The sequence below is a fragment of the Phalacrocorax carbo genome, chromosome 1 (assembly GCF_963921805.1).
Source record: "Phalacrocorax carbo chromosome 1, bPhaCar2.1, whole genome shotgun sequence".
Taxonomy (NCBI): domain Eukaryota; kingdom Metazoa; phylum Chordata; class Aves; order Suliformes; family Phalacrocoracidae; genus Phalacrocorax; species Phalacrocorax carbo.
In genome coordinates, this window is record NC_087513.1 from 89,385,664 (window position 1) to 89,410,476 (window position 24,813).

Sequence of the window (24,813 nt, forward strand, 5' to 3'; positions counted from 1 at the left end):
GGGATTTCTGCTAAAATCTGGATTAGAGCACTTTCCTCTCCTTACTGCATTGTACTTAACTGTCCTTACACCTGCTTGTAGGATATGCATCCTTTGCAGGTAGATGTGAAGCCAAGGTTGGGAGAGTTTCTTTTAGGACACTATATATAAAGAATTACAAGACAAAGCAACTTCTGCTTACTATAACAGTGAAAAATGGTTCTTTAGCTGGTTGGCACACATTCCAGCTGTAGAGAAGGCTGAAGCTTTAAATAAACTCTTAAGTGTTAGTGGGATAGATACAGCTTTTCAATGAACAGGGAATTTTAGTATCTACAGGTCCCAAGTGAAAAATACCCTGTGTCTTACTTGCGAAACAATTGGACCTGGTAGGCAGTACTACTTGACTGACCTTATAGAGAAAGATTACAGATGGAAGAAGGTCTTAGGGAGACTGTGTCAGTCTCACAGGTAGGTACAAATGCATTCCTGCCAGGGTCACAGCTCCACTCTTGACATGTTTGACTTAGAAGAACTTTAATTATTTTTCAAGGTTGATCTGTCTTCAACATAATGTTTGAGCAACAGCTGAAACACTAATTAATTTCCCTGCTCTGTGCAGGAGGTTAGACTAAGTGACAGCCTTAGGTCCTATTCAGCCTGAATTACTTACAGCTACAATAAAAACATTTAAACAGTGGTGGATCAGGCCAGAAAAAACCCCAAGGACTTAAGCTCTGGTTTTGTTTGGTATCAGAGCACCTTTCTCCTTTACTTATGAAATATTCTAGAAATTCTTAACCTAAACACATTTATTTTACTCAAATTCACAAAAGATATTTACAGAACTGTAACTGGCTTCAACACTTTCTCAACATACAGTACATCAGAGGCCTGTCTGACAGAATGGCTTGCATCCCAATTAACACTTAACTATAAAGCAGCACAGAGCTATCCACCTATGGAACAAAGGTTCCAGAAAACTTGGTCAGCTTACTGTTAAAGAGACCTTGAGCCCCAAGGCCTGAGGGCTGTGAGGTGGGTCTGGCTCAGTAGTTAGTTTTACAGTGCTTTGACAATTTTTTACAGTAAACCACAGCCTGTTTCTTAGCTATCATACCCTATTCCCAAAGCCTTTAAGACTTAGAAGAAAACAGAAGAAAAGTGAAATGCATAAAAGACAAAAATTAGTCTCAGGTGGTGCAGATGCCACACCACAACAGGAGGTAGAGGCTGAATGCCCATATGGATGCTGCCAGGCTGAGCCCAAACACTGCTTTTTCTTTTCATTTGCTTAAGAAAAGGGGGGAACATATCCAATGTCCACAGTGATGTTGGTATAAAGAGGATGCTTTGTCCTGGAAAGGAGCTTGAACTCTAATGAATTCATTCCATCATCCTTCCATGTTTTTCCGGTGTTGTGTCGGGAAGTAGGCCTGAAGAAGGAAGAATACCTGCAGTTAGGCAGAAGAACAAAGGTGATGGTTGCAGCTAAAGCTGCAGAAGACAGACTTCCAGAACAGGGGGGTAAGGGCTTAGCACATGAAAGCTGCTAGCAGAAAAGCCCCAACAAAACTCTTCTCACATAATACAGACTAGAGAAAGAAGGCATTTTATAAGACTAAACAAACTAGATTAGAATACTCAGTGTGAATTTAGACAGGGAGGACAATTTGGACTGCAAACCTAGTCAGACAGGGAGACCAGTGAGGTGGCAGTCTGCACAAAACCAAGAAACTGGCAGCAGGGAGTGCAACACAGAGGCTTGCAGCGACAGTGTGCATAGGCTGCTGTAGGTAGGTTTTGAGAGGGTTGTTATGGAAACCTGAGTTTTGATATGATGGAGGGAAGCCTGCACTGTCATCATGAGAAGCCTTTGCCACACTTGACCCAACACCCTCCTCCAGCTCTTTTATGTAAAACTGGGTTTTTGCTAAGGTCTCTCATGTAGCACCTTCCTCATGTCTTCAAACTAGAATGCTGCTTTCCACTGTTTTAATGGCACAATGTAAATCTGCACAGATTAAAGCGCAAGCTTGTGTTATAGGGAAGTTGTGACAAAGTGACTCTTCAACCTGAACTCTCCTTGTTTACAAGGCAGCAGTATTTTTTTAAAGCTTTATTCCCTGAATAATTTGATGCTTAAGTCTGAGGTGTGTTAGGTTCCTAGCTAGCATGTGTCCTTAACATTAGTTTCCTGCTTTTTTCCTAAGAGAAGCCCTTCAAATGCAGAGACAGGGGCAGAATGGTTCAGTTGAAACTGAGAGCTGCCTTTAAATAGCCACACAAAAGCATTAAAAACAAGTAGTGGCTTAGATATACTTCTTGCCTGTTCTGACAAAGAAGGTAGTAACAAACAGTCAGCCTACCACAAGGCAAAGGGTATCCTCCTAACTGCACCCCACCCCCAGAACAGTTACCTTCTCCAAGGCTCTTGTGTGTCTGTCTCTTCATTGTAGTCCATCACTTTGTAACGTCCAAGGTGAGGTGATGTCCGGACTATTTTCATTCCTGCTAAACGAATCCTTGAAAAAAAAAACAAAACCTTTCCTTAGGAATAAAGGTGCCATTTCTAGGCTTAGTTACAGGGAAGTTCAAAGCCAGAGATGATTTTCAGTGTTAATGCAATCAAAGCAAAATGCAGAAGCTGAATGGAGCAAGTTTAACACCACAGTGCCACAATATCTTTAGCAAGTTCCAAGCATGTTTGGGCTAGAAAGCTCCCAGCTGCAGTATGCTTTAAGAAGGTACAAAGAGGATTGCAGTAAGCACGGAACGAACAACAGCACACAGAGCATTCAAGAACAATTCCCATGAATTGTTTTCACTTCCTTCTACAAGCAGAGTTTTTACTGCCTAGAGGTCTCTCACCTGAACTTAAAAAAAAACAAACAAACTTGCAAGTTTCTGAAAGGAAGCCAGTCCTGAGTTTCAGATCCAGATTAAGCCCCTCTCTGTTCTTTGAGAATTGCCACTCATTGAAAGGGCCTGATTAGAGGACTGGCTTCATAAGATTGGTGATAAATGTAGGCACCAGCCAAACACGTGAGCTGCGCAGCTGCAGGACAGTTACATAAGGAAGTGAACCAGAGGTTCAGAATTCCAGAACAGAGCTCCTAAAAACAGCGCTTTGGGTGACTTTCAAGCAACCCAGCACTGATGGCACCTATGTTAGTTTACCAATAAAAAATGCCTGTAATAGTGCTAGGGCTAGCAAGCCTCTTATCACAGGGCAGCCCTTGCATAGAGAAAATTCCTGTGAAGGCAAGAAGGAATGTTTGCTCAGTTGAGGTTATCTGACTGGCATATTGGCAACATTTGATTCCCTTCCATTAAGATCTGGTACAGCGGCAAGCTGCACTGAAGCAGGAATATTATAAAGCTGAAACAGGCTACAGAACTGAAAACATTTTTTAGTCTAGAGCCATCAAATGATTACAACACTTCAATGAGAATATCACATACTGTTACTTCAGATGGAGTTTTAGACAAGGTTTCTTGTTTTCTGAACGTAAGGTTATTGCACATTCAATCAAAAAGACAAGAAAAAGCAAGAACACTAAACTAGCTTTGCTGTTACAGTTTTTGCATTGCAAGATTAAACTAAAACCGTAATATGAAACAGTTAAAACACTCATTTACTGTTAAAAAAACCCTAGACTTTCCTGTAGTTGAAAATGTTAACACATAAGTGGTTCCAATTAGAGTAGTGTTTTCTTCTAATAAAAGGTAGATCCTGCTGTTTGCTAGGACTAGTATTATAGAGTACTGCAGTCTGCCAACCATAAGTAGCATCCAGCATGTTTTTTCACTAACTTTGCTTTAATAAGAAGTATCCCAGTAGAAAAAAAAAATTTAAATGTCTTCACAGAGGACTTTTTTCCTCTGACATTTCCAGGTCCAATTTCAAATACTAATGAATGGTAATAAGTGCTTGAGCATCTCCTAAAACCCAAATCCCAGCAGGTGCATCAAGCTGGCCATTCAAAAAACAGCCAGCTCGTTCCTCACTTCTGCAGGTTGAGACTTCAGAATGTGAATCAATCATTAACAGGCAGTGTCCATGGCCTCCATGGACCTACAGGCCAGAACCCTGCTAATCATTAGTGTAAGTTCTCAGAGAAACAAGATACGGTTTACTCCCCTTGAAGAAAGATTTTGGGATCACGTAACCTTGCTGTAGGAGATTTCTGTAAGGAAGTGCACTCATATGCAGAGCTGGCGTGACTCTTTACCACCGGTACCAAAAACCACATTAGATGACTAAGCTGTACTAAGACCAGCTGAATAGACCCAGCATTGTAGTGTTTTATGTAAAGAGCTATTTTCCTGGCATTCCATTCCTTTAGTAAATGCTGAATCTCTAAACAACGATACACCCCTTTAGTTAGCTTTCTCCGAAAGAAAAAGGTATAATTCTGTGTTAGAAAATCTGACTTTCAGTTCCCAGAAGAATACTGCTTTATAAAACCTCCTACAGTCCTTGAACACAACATTCCACCAAAACCGTGTAACTTGTCACACTGTGAAAGACCAAAAATCACACAAGGCCTTTATTGTCAGTTTAGTTTTATAAACTCCCCATGAGCTTGCCTCAGCACAGGATGATGAAGGTGCACAGTGCAACTACAAAGCTGAATAAAGAAGCTACAGCCATGATTTTGTACTTAAAGAATTCGCATTAGGCACAGTACCTGTAACTAAACTCATTGTATTCACTTCTATAGCGTGCTGCTGCCATGGCAACTGAAGTGCAAGAAAAAACATCAGATCTTGCTGACACCGACTCACAATAGTACACAGGCTTCTCCATCACCCAGTGCTGAAGACAGAAGTTAGAATTCCTTGCATTCCTTAATTCCAGGTGCTGGTAATTAGGTAATACTTGGAGGAACCTAGATGCACTTAACATAACTTAAATTCCCAACTGTCTGAGAATTATTAAGTACCTTCTTGGTTTTCTTATTCATCAAGCTTGCAGATTCCTTCCTTCCCTTGGGGCTGCTCATGTCAATGGAGTCACTTGTCAGCTACTGGTGGTTATAACCCCTTGGACACACTCCAGAGCGAGTGAAGGCACGAGGATGTAACATTCTGCCCTCCAGAGCCTGAGGAAAGCTTTGTCCTCCCAGCACACAATGATTGGATTCATAGATTCTGAGCGTCTCCTGTTATTAACCATTCCCAGCGCCAACAGCATTTTGGATTATAATGATACTGCTGCATGTTAAGGAACAACATCTTAGTTCCCATCTTAGGGTAATGCTACGTGTTTCACTAGCCAGCTTGGCTCTATTTTAAGCCTGTCCTGTGCATTAGTACCTTGTAGCAATGTCGTCATTTTCACCACCACTGCCCCAGTATGTGTTTGGAAACCCATTCATCTTCATGTACTGTTCTGGAGTCAGAGCAGATACGCCCCCAAAAAAGGACTTGTATGGCAGACTAAAAGAGAAAAAAAAAAAAAAAACAAAGAAAAAAAAATCCATATTGAAGGCTAATACCAGTCTTCCACAAACTAACAAGATTCAAGTCACACATATATTAACTTCACACCTTACAGACACTGTCATTACAATGCTAAAACCCAAAACAGCAAATCCAGTATAATTCCTATAATTTTCCATCTCCCACATCATTTTCCACACGTTCCCTGCCCCGAGGACCCAAAGTAAAGCTGGTTTTGAAATTCACATCGTGGGTCAGTTCAAAATACCTGCATCCTATCACATAACTTCCACGTGATCCAGTAATTCCCACCCTGTACTTTTATTCTGGAAGGAAAGACAAACAGAAATCTGCCAGTCATTTGCCAAGCTGAGCTAACAGCGGAGCAGGGAACTGTTCAAGATTGCAAGCTTAGGTCAAGAATACCCTTTTTTCTGGGGAAGTCACTACTGCAAAACTAACAAACAGAAAACCTTTTAAAGGCTGTATCTTTCACTGTCCTCGTTCATACTTTCTATGCAGAAAGTGAACTGATCAGAGTACGTACATCCAAAGCGACTGGAGGCACTTACGTGTACTGAAATTTATCCATGGCACTAGCCATATGCTTGGGATAGTATTCATCGCAAACATACAGATTATAATCATTCTCAGGTACGAGGTTGACATCGTGCAGGAGAAGGCAATCCCAGTCTTCATCCTTCAGGGCTTCCCGGACACCAACGTTAAGCAGCTTTGCTCGGTTAAAAGTACCATTCCCCACCTGGAAAAGAAAACCTATGTTTCTTCACCAGAACAACAAAGATGAGAACTCAACTAAAATTTATGTCAGTAAAAAAGCCTTATTCAGTTGAATGATGCAGTTGAATGAATGAATACCTGCTGCAAATTTCATGCTCCAGGCTGCAAAAATTTTACCTGTTCTCTTGACAATATTCTCAGCAATTGTAAGCTTTGCTGTGTCAGGGGCTACATACCGTGGGCACCTGAACAAGGCTGACTTTTAAGGGGCCAGTAAGTCAACCCTCACACATCAACAATCCTCTGCACATCAACGCTTTTGCCCTGATTACTAGTTGTTAAAGCTTAGAAACGAGGGGAAAAAAAAAAGAAATCTTGGTCAAACAAAAAGGCTTCTCCCTTCCTATCAACTATCAATCAGTTCTAATTAATGAATTCAAAACTGGCTCTCTCACCACTGATCTTTTGCAACACCTGTCCACATTAGTTAAAAATGTCTGTTTGACCTGCATAGCTGCCCCACAGCAGGCTCAAGCCAGATGTTTTTATTTGATACAGACTAAAAATATTCAGCTTCACTTCAGCAATTATTCTCAACAGTTTTGCTCAGGAGCCACACTGATAAGTTACAGACAAACCACATTCAACTCTCGAACAGCTGAAAACACAAGTTACCACTTAATGACACATTTATCTCTCTACAAGACAGAAAAAGCAGAACCAATCAATAGCAGAATGATCTTGACAAGTGGTATGAACTTTCAATCATTAGCAGCTGTGGAGACGGGATAGCATATAACTGGTCTGCTCTAAACCCATGCATAAAACAGTACTTTCACATTTCTTGGTCAGAACCTAACCCTTCACTGGGAAGCTCAGCGACACCACCAGGCACATCTGATTTAGATTTACCTGCTGAATCAAGTAGATACTGTAGCTGAGCTGCTGGCGCTGCAAGAAAGGATGAATATAGTAGAGAAGATGGTGAAGGTACTTCTCCTGGTTCCTGTAGGCTATAAGGATGGCTGATTTGTAGCGGGGCAAGCAGTGAGGTGGCCTGTAGCGGCCACCAGGCTGAACAAAAGGATTTTTTCTGATGATTGTTCTCTCACTAGGGAGCACCCTGAAGGTGATGGTTAAGGGACCAACTGTAAGGACAGACAGAAGAAAGAAAAAAAAAAGAAAAAAATCAGTAGCGTTTCTCAACCTTCATTCAAACCTATCAGATAAGCTACAGATGTTTACTACTTCAGACGCCAGCCCCACCGTAGCACAGAAGAGCGAACGATGCCACACAGACGTGCCCAGGCGATGAATCCCACCATTGCCTGCTGGTCACCTCCCCGCCCACGGCTCCCCACTGAGGGGTGCCAGGCTCAGCACCAGGCCAGCCGGTGACCTGCCAGAGAGGCACCCCAAGTCTCGGTGCAGCCCAGCAAGCCTGGCCCCGCTCTTGCACAGCTCGCTTTGCCCTGGTATGGACTCCCAACTACATGAGCAACCCTTTTGTCTTGTGTTGCTTTGATGGGATCCTTGAGTAAATGCATTCACTCCAAGAACAGTGTGGAAAACAAATCAAGATGAACAATCATATCTGCTTTTGCTACCCATATAGAAAAAGCCTCTAAGCCTCTTTCAGAGGAGATTCAGGGACAAAGGTGACCAAAAGGATATTCAGCAGGTTGGGGGAGAAACAGTTTAAAGCTTGGACGAATACAAATGCTCTAGGAAATGTCAGCTTGATCATAAAAAAAGTTTCAAGTTCAATCTGATGTGACGATCACATGCCACGATGGAATGTGATACACAGCGATAAACAGGCAGTACTTCAAAACTTTGGGAGCAGCAGACGACAGAACTGAGAAGGAAGAAAAGAAATGTTACGTATTTGCAAAAACAGGTGCAGGGTGGCAACAGAAACTACGTATGATAGTTTTTCTACTCAGCACCTCGATTCTAAATGCAAAACATATCCAGTATGTTTAACAGACATATTTCCTAATTTAAAAAGAAAGTAATTCTGCACTTTTATCTGAATCCTTCCATTCTTCAGATGGAAAAAGCTTGACAAGTCACAAGTAAGAAAGAATCAAGATAAAGTGTCAATCACCATTTTAACACAGGTCTCATATTCTAACAATATGACCAAACAAAAATTCTGCAATTATTTAAATGATCGTCCTTCTGCATAGTGAGAAAAGGTTCCAGAACTAGAGAAAAGTTATATTTATATGCAAATTGGTGTGTCTTAATGTTTTCCAACCACTATCAACTTCTAACAAAATAAAGCACAAACAAACGCAGAACAAGATTAAAATCTATTACTTAAATGAATTAGGAAGAAACCTTTACCTAAATCACAGTTAAAAGCTGACAATTTCAAACGACAGCTTTAAGTAGGCCCAACAATTCTCGGCAGGCCACGCAACCCAAAGACAAAATATTATTTTGCACCAGAAGCCTGTGAGGCAAAAACCTGTTGGGTTTTGGTTTGGTTTTTCATTTTTAAGTAAGTTTTTCTTTTCCTTCCAAGCTCACAGTTAACCCTATGGCAGTCTTAAAGCAAGTTTTCAGTATCTTGTAAATCAGACTCCATCTTAAGCCACTGAAATAAATTATTATCTCAGAAAACTTCTGATAGTGAAGCCTGAGAGAGGAAGAGCAAATATTTAGGCCTGGTGTTCAGTAGCTTTCATGTGAGCAGGGGAAAGTACAGGTGTGCCTGAAGTCTAAGTGTTTAAGCAGGTGAGTCCAGAAGATACTTTGTCCAGCCCATCCTACATTTGAGCCTCTGCTACAACTCTAACGAAAAAACTTGAGCCTGTGTTCACCCACGTCCTGTTTAACTGACACAGAAGGAAGCAACATCCCTCCACTGTCTTGTCTGGGCTTTTTTGAGCACTAACGAGCCTTAGGGACTAAATTTGGCCCAAGATTCACACTGGCCTTTCAGAACTGGCAAACATTTTGCTTGTATGTGGAAGTCGGTGTACCTCTCATTTCTGATGGGCAAACCTATACACGGCAAGCGTCTCCTTTTCCCCCCCAAGGAACACACGTAATGGCATTTCCTGAAGGTCGGTCTGAACAGCCACCAATCCCCTTCCGCACACTGTCAAAAAGGTCTAGCCGCTGTGAACCCCACTGCATGATTTGTTTTGGGTGGTTGGTTGGCTGGGTTTTGTTTGGTTTTAAAAGGAAAACCTGGATTTTGCTTGTCAGCAAGATCGTGCAATAGCTGACTCTCAAGTATCACTCTTCAATCCTTCCCTAAGTATCTAAAACACAGGAATAATTTGATTTTGACTATGTTACCCTCAGTAGGAAACTGGAGTACCTTACCACACCTTTGTACCTGAAACAGAGAATCATGTTGTGGGCCCATGAATCTAGGTCACATTTATTGTTAAGATTTTATGATGTCATTACCTACTTCTATGCATTTTCCTGTTCTGCCTTTAAGACCACCACATTTCAGTCCAACATTGTTTTTAACCTGTAACTTATGCTGCTTTTTAGATTTATGAACTCCCTGATTATCTACTCTTTTAACTGAAGCACCATTAACCACTGATTTGATGACAACTGGAGCTTGCTAAAGAAATGTTATATTCAGATTGGATTTCAACTCCAGATCATTGCTCCAAGGAAAATATAAGAAAGGGAATTAATCCCTTTTGTTCTGCCACAAAAGCAGGGTTTTGCTTTCTATAATATAATCAGGGCTCTTTGTACTGCAGATTAAGATTCTGTAGCAATAAGCCTTAAATTCAAAAAAATGCAAATCTAAATTTGGACCTAAGTGTATGAATAAGATAATGTGCAATAGTTCCACTCCTGTTGTCTCCTTCCATACCCAAGTGTATGATTTATGAGGGTAATATCTGCATTTTTCAGGGTTTTTTGAGATGCCATGTTCTCCTAAGATGCCTGGCTCTATACCTCAAACAACGCAGCTCAGAAACTCAATCTAGTGTATGCCAAGAAAACACAGAAAAAAAGAAGTTAGTCTGTGAGTTATATCCCCAAAACCTCTGGCTGCCCTATGCTCCTTGGCTATAAACTAAATTCTGGCTCTCAGATCTCCTTCCTGCCCAACTAACAAAAGGCTAATGCACTGTAATCCAATTAAATCCCAGATGTGAACTGAGCAGCTGCAGGCTGGGCAAAATAGGGAAAAACAAAACTGCTAAAGCGCAGCTTTGGGAAAGGAAGAAAAAGCCCATTTTAGACATGGTAGAAAGTGCAAGATTCCCATTCAGACAAGGTACAGAATCAACACCCTGAAGCATCCAAGCAGTTTCTCCCTGGCCTGGGTCCTAAGCTCTCTCTGTGTCTGTACCATCACACAGAGGGTGTTTAATTAACATTAAACTTTAGTGTGTAGAGTTAAAACTCACACTTCTCTGTCTATATTGTTAGCTGGTGCCAGTGACAGCATAACCCTGCTTGCCTTAAGTTCTAGGCAACACATTTGACTATCAGGGGGATCTATTGATTTTGACCAGATCTATCCCACTTTCAGAAAGAAGCTACGTTATTTCTAAACTCCCTGCTACACCTTTAGAGTGTATAGCAGCTATCATTACTGAGTTCAACCAGAATAAGCAGAACTTACACAACCTAAACAAACTGGAAGAGTAGCATGGATGAATACCTCACTGAGAAAGTGCAGCACCACACACTATATTAATAAGAGTCATATTTGTATAATTCTGCTACTGTTTGAATGAAAGAATAAAAAAAGGTAGGCCAACAGCCTTAGTTTAAGCACTATTTTCTAATGACAGGATACAAGGCTGCCTCAACGGCAGCTGAAAACAAATCTCAGCATTACCACCTTTTTACTTCTCTTTAAATCCAAGAGAAGAAACTCTAGTAGGAGAGCATCCATTAGGAAATGCAGCAGGAGCTACCCAGTACCACAACAGACGGTCACACTCATGAAAAGGTTATGACAGAGGGGAGTGAAAGGGAGTAAGTCCTACGTGGGGGGGGGGGGGGGCGGGGGCTTGGAAAAAAATTCTTCTACAGCACGAGCGTATTTAAAACAGCAGAGTTAGACAGAACTTTCAGCTATTAATTTCCTTGAGAGCCAAACCACTCGTTCAGCACAAACCATGCATTAAGTAAGGTACCGCTTTGAAAAAAAAACCAAAACCAAAACCTGAGTCTTCTAGCATCAAGCTTCTTCCTGGTAAGAGGAAAAGATGAACCAAAACAAGTACCACATCTTGCATGAAGCGTGAGAAAGTCAGACTTTGAATTTAAATGCTACTTAGTTAAGTTTGAATAAGCAGAACTCTAGCATATAAACACCTTGCTTTTTCCAAAAACAAAAGAGGAGGAAAAGACAACTGGTTATTTGTGCAGAAACTTCAACCTTTAAGGGAACTTGAGTAATTTATTCAAAATTTTATTAAAGACACTGACTATCTAGCACAATGCTTTTCAAGTTGTCAGTCATAAAAGGTTCAACGGACACCACTATGCATTAAAAAAGTAGCATTAGTCAGCAAGAGCCTAATTCCTCCAAGGGAGAGATGTTTAGCAATTGAAGTATAATTCTTACTCCACCACCCTGGAACAACCAAGATGGTGTAGATTCAGGGGGTAGGAAAAAGACAGATGAGCTGCAAGCTGATCTTACATTCAAACAGTTATCAAAATGATCTACTGCATAAGTGGAAAAAGTGCTGCACTTCATAAAAGCCCTGATGCAGAAACCATTTAAGCCATTTGGCATTATTCCAGTTACTTTAACACACTTTGGAGTGGACACAGTGACTTATTACCAGCTCTGAATTGGAGACTGAAGCCCTCAAGAATTGATTTGAAATTTCATTTAATGGAGTTTATGAAATTAATATTAAAAGGCATCATTCTCTCAGATATAACACGTCCAAGAGAGATCAGTCCCATGAGAGAAGATGATAACAACCAATCATGACATATAAAAAGTATTTATATATCTATTCATATGTGCCCATTACATAAACAACAAAGGACAGGAATCTTTCAGAGTAGCGTACATTTCTGGGCGGGGTGGGGGAATGACCCAAAACCACCCAGAATAGGTTGGCACATAGTAATACCAGAAGGAATAATTTACTTCTTATATTTAAAGGGAGATATCACCAAGAAAATGTTAAGTTGGTAGCAGAGTGCTCATTTTTTCTTACGCTGAATCTGTATCAATGCTCAAATGATTTGTGTTTCACAGCAGCAATGCTTCGTATGTTCAAATCCAATTTTTTATTCAGCAAAACTTCCACAATTACTTTGCCTCATATTTTCTTCTCCCAGTCAACTTTACTGTTTGTTTCTGTCTATAACTAACATTACGCTTTCATCTTAGCTCTGAAGTACGACATGCAGGCCAATCCCCTCTGTTCTCAGCACTCTCAGGGATGGGCAGAAGCAAGAGATCTTAAAAAGGCTTCACAGCTCTGAGAGCACCGATTAGTGTAACGTTACTCTGTGTCTGCCTCCTCCACATACATCACTACTCTTGCTTATCTCATGGTTTGCAGGCAAGCTGCACAGAACTGCACTTGGGGGGGTGTTTCGACTGGTTTCGTTTTTGTTGTTGTTGTTGGCTTTGGTTGTTGGTTTGGGGTTTTTTCTGAGACCAAAGATTTCTCATTTTACTCTTTTCAGGGCAGCCATAGTGGAGATAAGCAGGATGCAGGCACAGTTCTGCTGTGCTTTTTCAAATAAAACAATTAAGTTGGAAACACAGAATTGTAGCTTCCAGAAAGAACTGACGGGCTGTAGCTAGAGCTAGTGATGAGCAGAGACCACACCAAGACCATTACAACTGGCACCTGTGCAAAAAGGCTCTGTACTACTAGTATTTCAGTATTTACTTAGTAGAGCTGTTTCCAAGGGAAATGCTGAGGCATATACCCAAAAGTGATAGAATTTAATCATACATACTGCATGTGTCTCATTTAACTTCAGCAACAGAGGAAGAAAACTTCCCAAAAGAACAAGCAGCATTGCGAAGACTGCAGTCTAAAAAGGCTCATCCAAAACATCCCAGCGGTGTTCTCTCACCTGAAGTAACTTACTTGACACGAGAGTAACCACAGCACTGGCTTTCCACAATACCTCCGCCTGTGAACCAAGGTCAGCCATTTGCCCTTACTGTGCTCCACGTGCGGTCAGCCATCCGCTTTCCCAGAACAGCAGCGCCCACTACTAAGCAGCGCTCCCAGGCTAGCCATATGCAAGACTGAGAGATGCGGAAAACCAGGCAAGGGTAACTTACCACACAGTACTCTAATAAGCAGGCACCCCCAAAGCAGCTGTGAGCGCATGCTGACAGGATTCATCCGTTCCTGGCTGGCTGGGTGAAACTGATTTGCTATTACCAGAGGCGCACCACCTTTCTACCAACAAACTCGTTTTATAGGTTTGGGTTTGTATTTACTTAAAGTTTCTCAACTTTAAGTAAGTAGTACAGTAGCTGGATTAATGCTCCCTCTAGGACCAGCACTAACTTGGTCGTAGTGTAAAAACAAATTAACCTGTGACCAGACTTTTAAGCCTAAAGGAGAGGTTTCTACGTCTAAAAGACACACAAGCATTATGGATTGTTGTATCCCTCGATGCATAGGCCAAAAAGATCACCATGAAGAGCAAGGTGCCAAGCTACGTTCTCATACAAACTATTTAAAGCCAGCTTAATCAATTTATGTTGAATTTTAGGCTTGATATAAGGCTGAGACAAAGAACCCAGGAGTTACAGAGAGTCAGAACTCAAAGTTACGCCGTTACCAGAGCACAATTGTTCACACGTTTTATACAGAATTGCCAAGAAAAAAAAAAAAGGGTTACTAACTTGGAATTAACACCATCCACTGCTTTCACTCTTGTTCTACAGTGTCTGCGTAGCCAAATCCTTAATATTGGAAGTTTTTAGATCAGTAAAATACTTTTTCTCATATAAGCAATAAAAATGAGCTAATTAACACAGGAAAGTTTTGTCAGTGTAAGGATCACACCAGTATACCACTTTTAAAGTGCAGAAATTTCTAAAAATATACAACTTACAAAGCGTTCAGCGCTAGCTATCACGTACCAAGCAGCTTTTTTGAAGGCTACCAGTTTATACCTACCAAATATTGGTGACTGCACCGAGCAGTACGGCGTAGCTTCGTCATCAGGAGCTTGGGTAAACAAGCTGAGGTTTGTATACACATCATGAGTTTTGGAGTAATCCAGAGCCTGATGCGAGTCCAAAAGCCCACGAAACACATTTGAAGGTCCACCTCGGTAGAGTATCACGATAAATATTGCTTGGAAGACAAACAGAAACAGCAGAAAACAAGGATTTTCGACACGAGAGAGGGACATGGCTTTTAGCCCATGCTCTGGAATCAGACCGGTGGGGAATTTAACTTTCTCCGTTCAGGGCTGCACCGCTGTGTGCGGAAGACCTGTTCCTCCTCCTCCTCCTCCTCCTCCTCCTCCTCCTCCTCTTCAAACTTCCCGAGGCGGCAGCCTGCTCTTCTGGCACAGCTTCGTCAGGACGCTTCGAGCCAAACCGACCCTTCCCGCTGCGAGCTCTGCAAGCCGGACCGGAGGAGGGAAACCCCGTTCGAGCCCCGGCAGAGCACAAGGGTCGCGCCCCCCACCCTGCGCCCACCGGAGCCGCCACCACAGCCGCGCCCGCGCTCTGCGTGCCGAGGAGCCCGCGCCCACCCCCGCCCGCCTTCCTGCGAGACTACAGCTCCCAGCGTGCAAAGCGGCGGCCGGGCGGGGCCCGGCCCAGGCGTCCCGCCGCGCGGCATGCTGGGAGATGTAGTCCCCCGGGCGGCCGGCGCCGTCACGGCCCTCAGCCGGGGGGCCGCCCTGTGACGGCCGAGCAGCGGCGCTGCGGGGCGGAGGGGAGGCGGGTGGGGGCGGCCGCTGAGCTGCACCGCGGCTCTTCTACCCCTTCAACCCACCGCCGCTGTCCCAACCCTGAACTGCTTAGTGAAGTGAGCAGAGAGCGGTTAAACTGAAATGAATGCACTACGGTACCTGAGGGGACCGCGGCAGCGCAGCCTCCACAGCGAGGGACCGACCTCCTGGCACGGCCTCATTGCCCATAAAAAATTTTGGCTTTTACACCCACCTCTTTAGTGGCTGATTTCTTAATGAGATGGCGCTTATGAGATTGTGCTGTCAGTCCGCCTGCCTGCCTGGGGTTGCAGACAGGAATTGTTTTAGAGCCTGGTACTGCTTTATGCTTTATGCTTGGCGATCCTCCCTTGGGTTACAGTAGGAAATTGCAATGTAGGAACATCTTGGGCAAGGCCTGTCTGCTTCCATCTGTCTCGGAGGCAGGGAGAAGCTGGACCTGCTGGAACTGTCCTGCACTGGCAGCTCTGCTGCCTTCCTGGCAGCCAGGGCTTAGTCGTAAATACCAACACCTTGTGTCCGTTCCTGGGCACAAGAAGCAGGTCAGCTGGAAAGGCAACAGCCAACCCCAAGCTGTATTTTTACCTATGTGTATATATGCTCTTAAGACTGAAAAACTAACATGCAACTAGCCAGATCAGCTGTCTCTGTGAGGAGCCAAATAGCATGTGTATCTGCATGGGCTGGGAGACCTGAACCTCCAGGAACATCTCCCTCAGGAACCTTCCAAAACCCAGTGCAGTTCCCCTCCTTCCCCTTCAGCCATCACCACTGAAATGGGTGGACGAGAAATCACCAGGAGCCTTCCAAAACCAAATGCAGTTCCTCTCCTTCCCCTTCAGCCACCATCACCAAAACAGGTGGATCAGAAACCACCACAAGCCTTTTTTTCCCATGAGAGCAAGCAAGTATGGACTGGAGAGCAGAGTACAGATCAGAACTTCATGGTGCCAGCAGGTCCAAGCCTTTTCAAGGTCACAGTGCTCCTGTTTTATACAGAGCTGTTGAAAGCTGGGGGGGTGTTTAGAATTAAAAACTAATCGGATTGCTTAAATGCAAAAAAAAATATTTTAACTGTCTCCACTGAAGCGTGGAAGGGAGGTGGTGGGCATTTCAGCAACCCCTGCGCACAGATTTATTGAGGGCAGTGATGGAGGAAAACAATGTGAGACTGGATCTGTAAGAAGCAGGCACCGGGCTGTCTTCACAGTCAAAGGTCTGCCTTTCTCATTTTCACACATCTGCCTGAGAAATTAAATTGAATGCATACCAACAACAAAAAAAAAAGGCAAACATCATCTTCATCAGAGCTTGAAATTAAGTTTGTGCAAGAGCCTCCGGATTGTCCCAGGGGAGGGGGCTTCCCCTCCTCCAAGTGTAATTTCACCTCCAATCAGCCCCGAACATGATGAGAGACTGAGAGAAGCACCTCACTGTTTAATAAGATTCATTCTCGCTTGCTCTTTCTCTTTCCCCTTCTCCTCCCTTCTTTGTCTCCTGGGGCCTGCACCAGATCCCTGTTGAAAATGCAGCAGAGTGGCTGGGAAGCTTGGCCTTGAAAACGCAGGGCCCAAGGAGGGGAGGAATGATGTGCTCGTGTAACAGGGATACCAAGCAGAGTGCTCAGGGAGTATCACTCAATGTGTCGTAACCACTGGCCTCCTGATCCCTGGGGCTTCTGTCAAGGGAAGAGGAAGGTAGCATTAATCCTTGTACAGGTGTTGCAAAAGCTTTCAGACACCATAGCCAAGCAGAGCTGTCTCTCTTTTTTGAGGGTGACAGTGTTTTTCCAGTGGAGTGGACATTTTGGTTACCTTTGGCCACGGCAGTTCTTTCTCAGCCTTTCGCAGGACCTTGGCTTTGGCACTTTAAGCAACACCTTTGTGAATGTGATTTCTTTTTATTACACAGGGATGGATTTGGCTTGTACTCTAGCATGCTAAATTTTCAGCAATCCTACCTCAAAAGAGTTTAGAAGTGCTTCCATGTTTCTGGGAGGTGGGTCCCTTGTTAAAAAAACCCAAGTTACAGATAGCTGATGTGACGTACCTTGGCCAAATGCCAGAGTAAATCAGTGAGACCATTAGAAACAGGACCTGGGTCTACTAGCTTCTCCCAGGCTTGTGGATTAGCCAACAGTGGGTTCCTGTCAAATAGGCCCATCCATCATCCTTCGGTCTGGAAAGAGAGGGAGGAACCAAGAGACTAGAGTTGTTTCCCTGCCTGACCCCACGGGACTGACACCTAGTGCCCCACTGGCAGTTCGTACATTTTTCCTAGTGGGAACTGGCAGAAGTCCCCTAGTGAGGACTGGCAGAAGCATGGACTGAAACAGTGTGCAGTTGGTTAGGAAGACTAGACCTTGTAACACCTTAGCCTGTGCTTCCTTACCCTGTTGGTGCTGCTCCTGGGTGTCTCCCCCTTGCCCCAGGAGATGCGGTGGGGCTGTATTGCAGAGGGCCGCAAGATACTGCCCTCGCCTGCTTCCCATTGCTTCCTGACCAGAGCAGCTGGTCCTCCTCCAGGAGGAAGAAATTTCAAAAAGGTCTCTTGAGAGGTTTCATGGCCTCCAGAACCACTTGGGAGAGACTTTTCACAGAGCAGAGAGGCAACATGGATATATGACTTTGGATCAATTTTTGCTGAGACCTCAGACGTGCTGTGTACCCATATTCCTACAGGAGATCCCTTGTGTCTTACCATGCTGCTGCCAGAACAGCTTCTCCTGACTCTTCCCAGAGGGGAGGACAGTGTGCAGGAGCTGCCTGGCCCAGCAGAGCTGGAGTGGATACCATGCGCCCTGCAGAACAGACCTCATAGTGTCACCCAGTAGACCTCCACAAAACTCAGGCAGCCTGCTCACTGCCAGCAGCAGCCTTCTTTAGGTGTGACTGCGCCGTGCAGCTTGCATTGCACCGCGACAGTTTCCTTTCCCCTCTCCCTTGTGATGGAGAACTGGCTGCCTGCCCTATGTTTTCACCACCACCCACTTCTGAGTTATGGTCAGCACCTTTAGAGGTCAATCTCAGTACGGACCGTCACCACATCACCGAAACGGCAGCTTGCTGCTAGAGGTGCCGTAAGACTGTGGAACTCAGGCTATATTCTCCTGTCTCTTCATCTCCATAATGCAGGCACCGGTCTCAGGGACCTGAAGTGTTTTTGCTGGAATTTCTCTTGTGGCATTTGGGTTGGATGAAGACTGATGGGAGTACCCTTGAAATGAGAACAATTAAACCCGATACATTCTCAATTACAGAGTCCGCTGCATTTTCCTGGAAAAGAAGTAAGCACTTACGCTGCAAGACAAGACAATGGTGCAATATTGTACTATTCACATCATATTTAATAACGCTCTAGTACCATTCAATATAAATAAATAACCATTAAAAATTACTTTCTTGACATTCTCTTTCCTTAGTCAATAGTATTTTCTGCAACAGGAAATGTTAGTAATATTCATTGGTTGGTTAATTGGATGAATTTCAGAGAACATGAATATCACATACTAATATGCTAGTAAAAACCAGGCGCTGGGATGCCTTCTCTTCTTTAAACACTTCAGGCTTGATCTGCAGCTTCCCTTCTTATTGCATTCACTGCATTCGTTTTCCCTGAAGCCTCTAACTCTGACCACTGCTCCACTCCTGTGCTCTCCCACTGAGCCCTGCTAACAAACAGGCATCTTAACTTGTGGTGTCTCTTACTTACCTACCCTTAGCTGATACACCTCAGCCGGCAGTAGTCCTTGTTGTCCTTAGGCTGCTCTACAGAGGAAAGAGTATTTGTGCTGAACAGGTCCAAATGTCTGCTAGCCTAGAACATCAGCCGTCCACATCCACACTGTCCATACAAGGGCTTGGTTCTGCACAATTTAGTGACTGACAGAATTTCTTGATTTGCGGAAAATCTCTTCCATAGGGCCAGGCTGGGGCAAGAACGGAGGCGGTGCGATAGGGCTGGTCGTGAGAGCAGGCTCCAACCGGCACTGAACTGACAGTGCAGCTCGTATCACTGGAGTCCAGGTCCCCAGTGGGAAAAACAGGAAAAATAATTTTGTTTTCTTACAGGGATGCAGAGAGAACAACTCTCTAAAAACATGTGTGTGGAGGAATAGACCCTTGCTACACACACATACAGGCAGTGCCAAAACCCTGCATAGGACCTGCGTGCGATTAAAAGCCAGGGAATTCATCATCATATCCCCTCCTGTTCATACGGGCAGAAAGCCTGCCCATCTCGGAGGGGAAAATGGAGGATCATAAGTCCTTTATTCCCTCACTTTTGCTTATTCATTGAAACCACAAAGAAGTGGACTTAATCTTGGTTTAATGCTGGGTGGAAGCATTGGGCCCGCCCGCCTGGCGGCAGGGATGGATCGGCGAAGCCCACTGGAGTGCAAGGCCTGTTACCTCCTGCAGAGGACAGGACACAAAACTCCCATGAAGGAGAATGAAAAGTGCTTTGTAGATGCCAGGCTTCCTCCATGGTATCCAGTGCCAGTATGCCAGACCCTTGCTCTGTAAGGACCTTTCTAGGGCCCACAGAAGGCACCGCTTTCATGGCCCGTTCGGTATTCCTTCATGCCGAGAAGACTGGCAGGGTGGGTGTGTTCATCTGGAAAGACCCTGCCCTAAACCTCACTAAATTCAGCCTCCACTTTTCCATTTGCTGCCTATCCTTTGATTTCTCCTGCCTTCCTCTCTGATAGCAGGCATCTCACCTCCTTTGCCCCCTCCTGTACTTTAGCCCCACTCCCATAACAGGATGCACGGCTGCTCATTTCCTTTGTGAGGGAACAGGGACCGAATCCCTCTCTCAGATACCCTTCGAAGAGCCCCCTTCATGGAGGCTTCCTGAGATCCCATGGGGACTATCTGCTGAGTGAGGCACTCCTTTGCACACATTTTTACCTCACTATGATTACTTGGGAGCCAGAAACTTAGTGCCACCCACGTCTCTTGCATAAAGGAACTGTAATTCCCTTCGCTGTTCTCCCTTCCTTGCTGTGTTTCTGATTATTTTGCCAGTTTAAGACACCATTGTTAAAAAAACCCCAGGGAGCACAGAACATATGACATTCATTGGTGAACACCAAGCTCTGCTGTTCTTCTGCGAGAGTCTGTGGCGAGAGGGGAAATATTGTTTCTTCATGAACATGTCAGGTGATCTCAGCTGAAAAACAAAACTAAACAAGGAATAGGCAGAGAAGAATTCTAGTATAAATAAACCAACAAATAAATAAGTCTCCTGCCAGCCCAGAATTTTTTGGGCAGGGGATGAGCCAATTGCTCCTAACTTCCCCCCAGCTGTGAAATCCTTGATGTGTTTTGAACACCTGAAAGCCTTGATTCTCATGGCCTGAGTGAAGATGGTTTTCAGGATGTGCTCAATGGGGTTTCTGGGTCCTTCAAGGAATCTTCCTGGAAAAGTCACAGTGACACCACCCCCCCACGCACACACATGGTACCAACACTTGTGCTTTTAATCCAGTGCATCCTTCCTTCGGTCCTCATTTGCCACCTCCTCCTTTGTGGGCTGCTTTCCACCTGGCTGTCATCCTCTTTTACTGAGGGAAAGGGAAACCCTTCCATATGACACTGTTTCCTCTCTCTTCACAAGGCCACACACGCCTTTCAAAGTTCCACTGGAAAACCTTGTCACATTTGCTATTTCAGTTGTCATCTGCGTGCTCAAGATATGTTTCCTGATGATGTATCTCCACATTCCTCGACGTTCTCCCAGGAGATGAGTGCAGGCTGAGGGTTCCTTTTCTCTGAGCACTTCTCACCCACCTCCACCCCAGAAGAGGTGTCTTCCTCTCTGGAGGTCTAGGAAGCAAGTCCGTATGTATGATCCGAGGCTACTGAAGTGTCTGACAGTGCTGCAGCAGGGTTCCAGGCTAGGAACAACACTTTCAAGTCCACCCATCTTTGCCCTGGCTTTCTGGTCTCTGAAGTGAGACATGGAGGCATGGCCTTTGAGGTGCAGTACCTGCTGAGTCTCCCTGAGTGGGAGAGGAACTTTATCTAGAGGGCTCTGAGCCTGGGGATCTGGGATGGCATTCTCCAAAACAACCTTAAGTGAGGGCAGTTCAAGTTCTCAGCTGAGGCGTAGGCACCAGATCCCTTCTGAACTCCCAAACCCAAAACAAGGTGCTTCAGCACATCTCCCTCCCCAGCACTGAAGGCTGATCCGTGTAGGTATCTGAGTGCATCCTTCAGAGGGAGATCATCTCTCAGGCTAGCTTTGTTTTAAAGCTGTTTTGAGAGCATACCAATCTCAGGCTGACAGGTCCATGTTTGTGCTTTTGTGACAACTCCTGTCCTTGAACCACCGCAGCTCACAGCTGCTGTACTGAAGCTCAGGTCTGATGATATGCCAGGCAGGATCTTCAGAGGCACGCGCACCCATCCTGGATTTCAGCCTCTGTGCTGGCACAGCCAAGAATGGAGATCGCATCTAATACATTTTAACGAATGGTTAAAAACACAGAGCCCACGGGGGAAGAGAAGCACTCCTCTCCCAGGTGGGGAACGGGAGCCAGGGCACAAAGTCAAAGGTGAAGAGCTGTAGGATCGCAGGGTGCCACATCAGGTCTGTCCCTGCCTGTTACCCCCTTTCGGGCAGTGGGAGCTGATCAGCGTGGCTACGTTTGGGGGCGTTTGTCATCCTCCAGCAGTGGAGCAGAGGGCCGGGCAGAACAGGTGGCGTGCGCAGCTGCTGTGGTTGCTGACAAATTTCGGGAACGATCACTGTCCGCTGCCCCTGTCGAAACAAACACAAGATGGCATAAGAAGGAGATAGGGGTGTCGATACCACATCCAGTACAACAGGGCAGGAGGCACATTTCCAACAGGGTTGACCCCTGGCTCAGGTAGGCACGAGGCTGGCAATGGTAACCAGGTTCCCCAATCACACTACGCACAGCTTCAGGCTGGGGATATCGCTGAAGAGCTGTTTGTTCTATCCACAGAGTCCTAGCTGGGATATTTTATTAATTGGAAAAAGGTTTTGAAGGATTTCTTTTTTTTCCCCATTATTATTTTTTGAAAGAAAGATTAGGACGGTGAGATCTGAGGATCCCTGTTCAGTCTGTCTGGAAGCTCTGAAATGCAGGTGAACTTTTTTTTTCCCAAATATCACAAAGCAGCAGGAGTCCTATGCTAACCTAAGCAAACCGTTCTTTCTCAGATGCCTGTAAATAGATGTTAGCAATAAAATAGGGAGTTTTTATAACACCAGTTTTGAGTAGTAATTTTCAGGGCTTTAAAAAACAAAATACAAAGCGAAATTAATTTTTGTCTCCTGCTCTCAGAAGCCAAAGCCTGTGTTTTGAGGGGGTTTCAATACAGCCAGCAGAGATGTACACTCTGATAGCTTTTGGTTGCTCTGTGGCCCCTGCTGCAATACAGACAATCCCAAGGATTTCTCCCATCCTCCACACCCCCCTTCCTATGCTGTATGTCCCCACAGTGTTTCTCAGAGACCAGGCTTACGGCCATTTTCCACAATATCTCCACAGTGAAAGCCTTTGTCCAGCTGAAGATGGGCTCAGAGATCCCCTTTTTGTCCCTCTTGCTCCTCCACTTTGCACAAAGAGGCTGGGGAAGTAGCTGAGGATCTCACCCCTGCTCCTTAATCCCGCCACATCTCAGATCCTGCCTAACTGTTCTCAGGGCAGCAAAAAAAGCAGAATTTCTAGTGCAGAAAAGAAAAGCTCTTTCTTTTTTTAAAATGTTGAGTTCTTCTTTTTCTTTTTATTGTCTCTTGTGAAAAGCAAAACCTTGATGTGTCTTATTGCTTCCCCTTTGCAGATCTGCTCTGATTTGGCACATGGCGTTTTCTCCCCCAGGCTCACAAAAACTGCTGTGGTTCAGCTGGACACAGCTCAGAGAGGTGGGAACATGGGCAAGGAAGAGAGTGGGCTCCAGCTGCGACAAAATAACTGCTATTTATGCATCACCCATTAAAGCCCAGTCTTCGCAGTTCACATGATCAGCAGGTCCCTTTACGCTATGTCTCTGAAATCCACCAAGCAGAAACACAAGTGGTCCAACTAGAGGTTAACAGACCACCAAATCCTGCAGCAAGCAATGTCTGCCGGGCTCACATCTGCAGGCGCTAAAGAGGAAAAAGGCCTCTGAGAGGTCTGGCGCTTGACTGGCTTGATCTGATCCTGAGCGAGGACTAACTGCCAGGAGGGAAAGACAGAAGTATTCTCCCTATTGTGTCTAAGAACAGAACATCCTCGGCTGAGCAATTTTACCTCTTTTTTTGTCTCAGCACTGGCTTATCTAGATCTGTCTGTCAAGGTTCTGAAGCTCAGCAGCCTTGATAGTAAGGACCTTCAAAACACTGCAGGCGTCAGCAGAGATCTCAATTTAAAACTTTGAGGGGGGGGGAATCTAATGATTTTGCTTGACTGCCCAGTCAAGCAATTTGCCTTGCAGGTGTCTCCTGGAGTGGATGTCACCTGCCCACTTGGCAGGTCAGAGCGGCTGCCCCACATGACAGATGTTGGTGCAGAAGGGATTGTGGTCAAATTCTCTGCTAATGTATGTGGGAAAGTTCCTTCAAAATCTACACAGCTGGTCCAGCCAAGACTCTGGTTTGAAAGCACCCTGAGAGGATGGCTCTGGAAAAGGGTGCAAGTCCTCCTGGTGAATACCCATTCACCAGTGACTTGATCTCTCAGACTGGTCACTTCCCTTTCCCACAACAAATGAATTACAGGGAGCCGTTCCATGAGAATCCATAGCAGGTGTGTGGCGTTTCTCATGGAGGATGGCTGAGGGTTTGGCCGGGGAGAGAGAGTGAGGACAAACGAGCAGATACATAAATGGCACTTTTACGAAAGCATCACATCCACACTCTGCATCTGTAGTAGAGCAGTCAACCCCTCCTCTGACAAGTAGGTAAGGCAGGTTTAATCTGTCTGAGTTTTTATAAGCCTGCTCATGTTTACAAAGTAAATGGTGCCTCCAGACGATTTCGCTGGATTCTGAGTCTTTGTGGGCTGAGTTTGAGCAACTGTAGCTTTAGCCTACTGCAGACCCAGCATGGGTGGGTGTGCAAAATGAGCTCGTTACTGCTAGCGGATTCCACAGAAACACAGGTTAAAAGAGGGGCTGCTGCCTAAGCAGAGGTATTTACCATCATTTTTGGTCGCTAGGATATCTGAGATATTAATGAAAAACTGACGGAAATGGTACGGAGTTTATGCCCTACAGGAGGGCCAGGTAGGCTACCCCAGGGTCCCTGTGGTGGCACTAGGTATCTATGTTTAGGCAACTGACTCCTGTCCCATCTGCTGCTGGGTGTGCAGGCGCCCGGATTGCTCTGCACTTTGTATGGCTGTCACTCAGAGATGAGAGATGATGTGGAAATGCTGTATGCAGCTACCAGTAATGCACACAGCCGATCAGTGCAGAAGTTAAAATACTCATGACTGCCTGTATAAAAGCTGTCAGTTTTATTTCCACTGGTAGAGCTGAGCTGAGGTGTATATTGGGGTCAGAACTGAAAGCAGCCCTGGAGCAAATCATTCAGCATCCTGTCCCTTGGCACAGATGTGAGTCATTCCAGAAAGAGCTGGGTACTCCCAAATTGGATATCTTTATTCTTTTGGGACTTTATGGCTAGGAATCTGCTAAGGGCAGACACTGGGATCAGAGGGCATGGCAGCTGGCAGAGGAGGTCATAACTCCTCCGAAGCCTGTTCTTCATCAATAT

General features: G+C 44.8%; 2 protein-coding genes across 6 annotated transcripts in view; both read right to left on the reverse strand.

Annotated features, from left to right (window-relative positions):
* Nucleotides 1-499: 499 nt before the first annotated feature.
* LOC104053138 (beta-1,4-galactosyltransferase 3) lies at nucleotides 500-14,886 on the reverse strand. Of its 3 annotated transcripts, none has more exons than XM_064466104.1 (6): nucleotides 14,292-14,883; nucleotides 7,081-7,316; nucleotides 6,000-6,190; nucleotides 5,302-5,424; nucleotides 2,400-2,504; nucleotides 500-1,415 (listed from the first exon to the last, which is right to left on the reverse strand). In XM_064466104.1, exons 1-6 carry the CDS (start codon nucleotides 14,527-14,529, stop codon nucleotides 1,274-1,276), a joined length of 1,035 nt encoding a protein of 344 aa, XP_064322174.1. In that variant the 5' UTR covers nucleotides 14,530-14,883; the 3' UTR covers nucleotides 500-1,273. The 3 variants fall into 3 exon arrangements, with proteins under 3 accessions (XP_064322174.1, XP_064322191.1, XP_064322182.1); XM_064466121.1 differs by lacking the exon at nucleotides 14,292-14,883 and adding an exon at nucleotides 13,242-13,422; XM_064466112.1 differs by lacking the exon at nucleotides 5,302-5,424 and having other exon boundaries at nucleotides 14,292-14,886.
* Nucleotides 14,887-18,403: 3,517 nt separating this feature from the next.
* Nucleotides 18,404-24,813, reverse strand: part of LOC104052985 (galactosylgalactosylxylosylprotein 3-beta-glucuronosyltransferase 1) — a 30,947-nt gene continuing 24,537 nt past the window's right edge. For all 3 annotated transcript variants that reach the window (XM_064466152.1, XM_064466144.1, XM_064466161.1), the window contains exon 6: nucleotides 18,404-21,846. The gene's annotated coding sequence lies outside the window, so the exon portion shown is untranslated. The remainder of the gene's footprint in view (nucleotides 21,847-24,813) is intronic.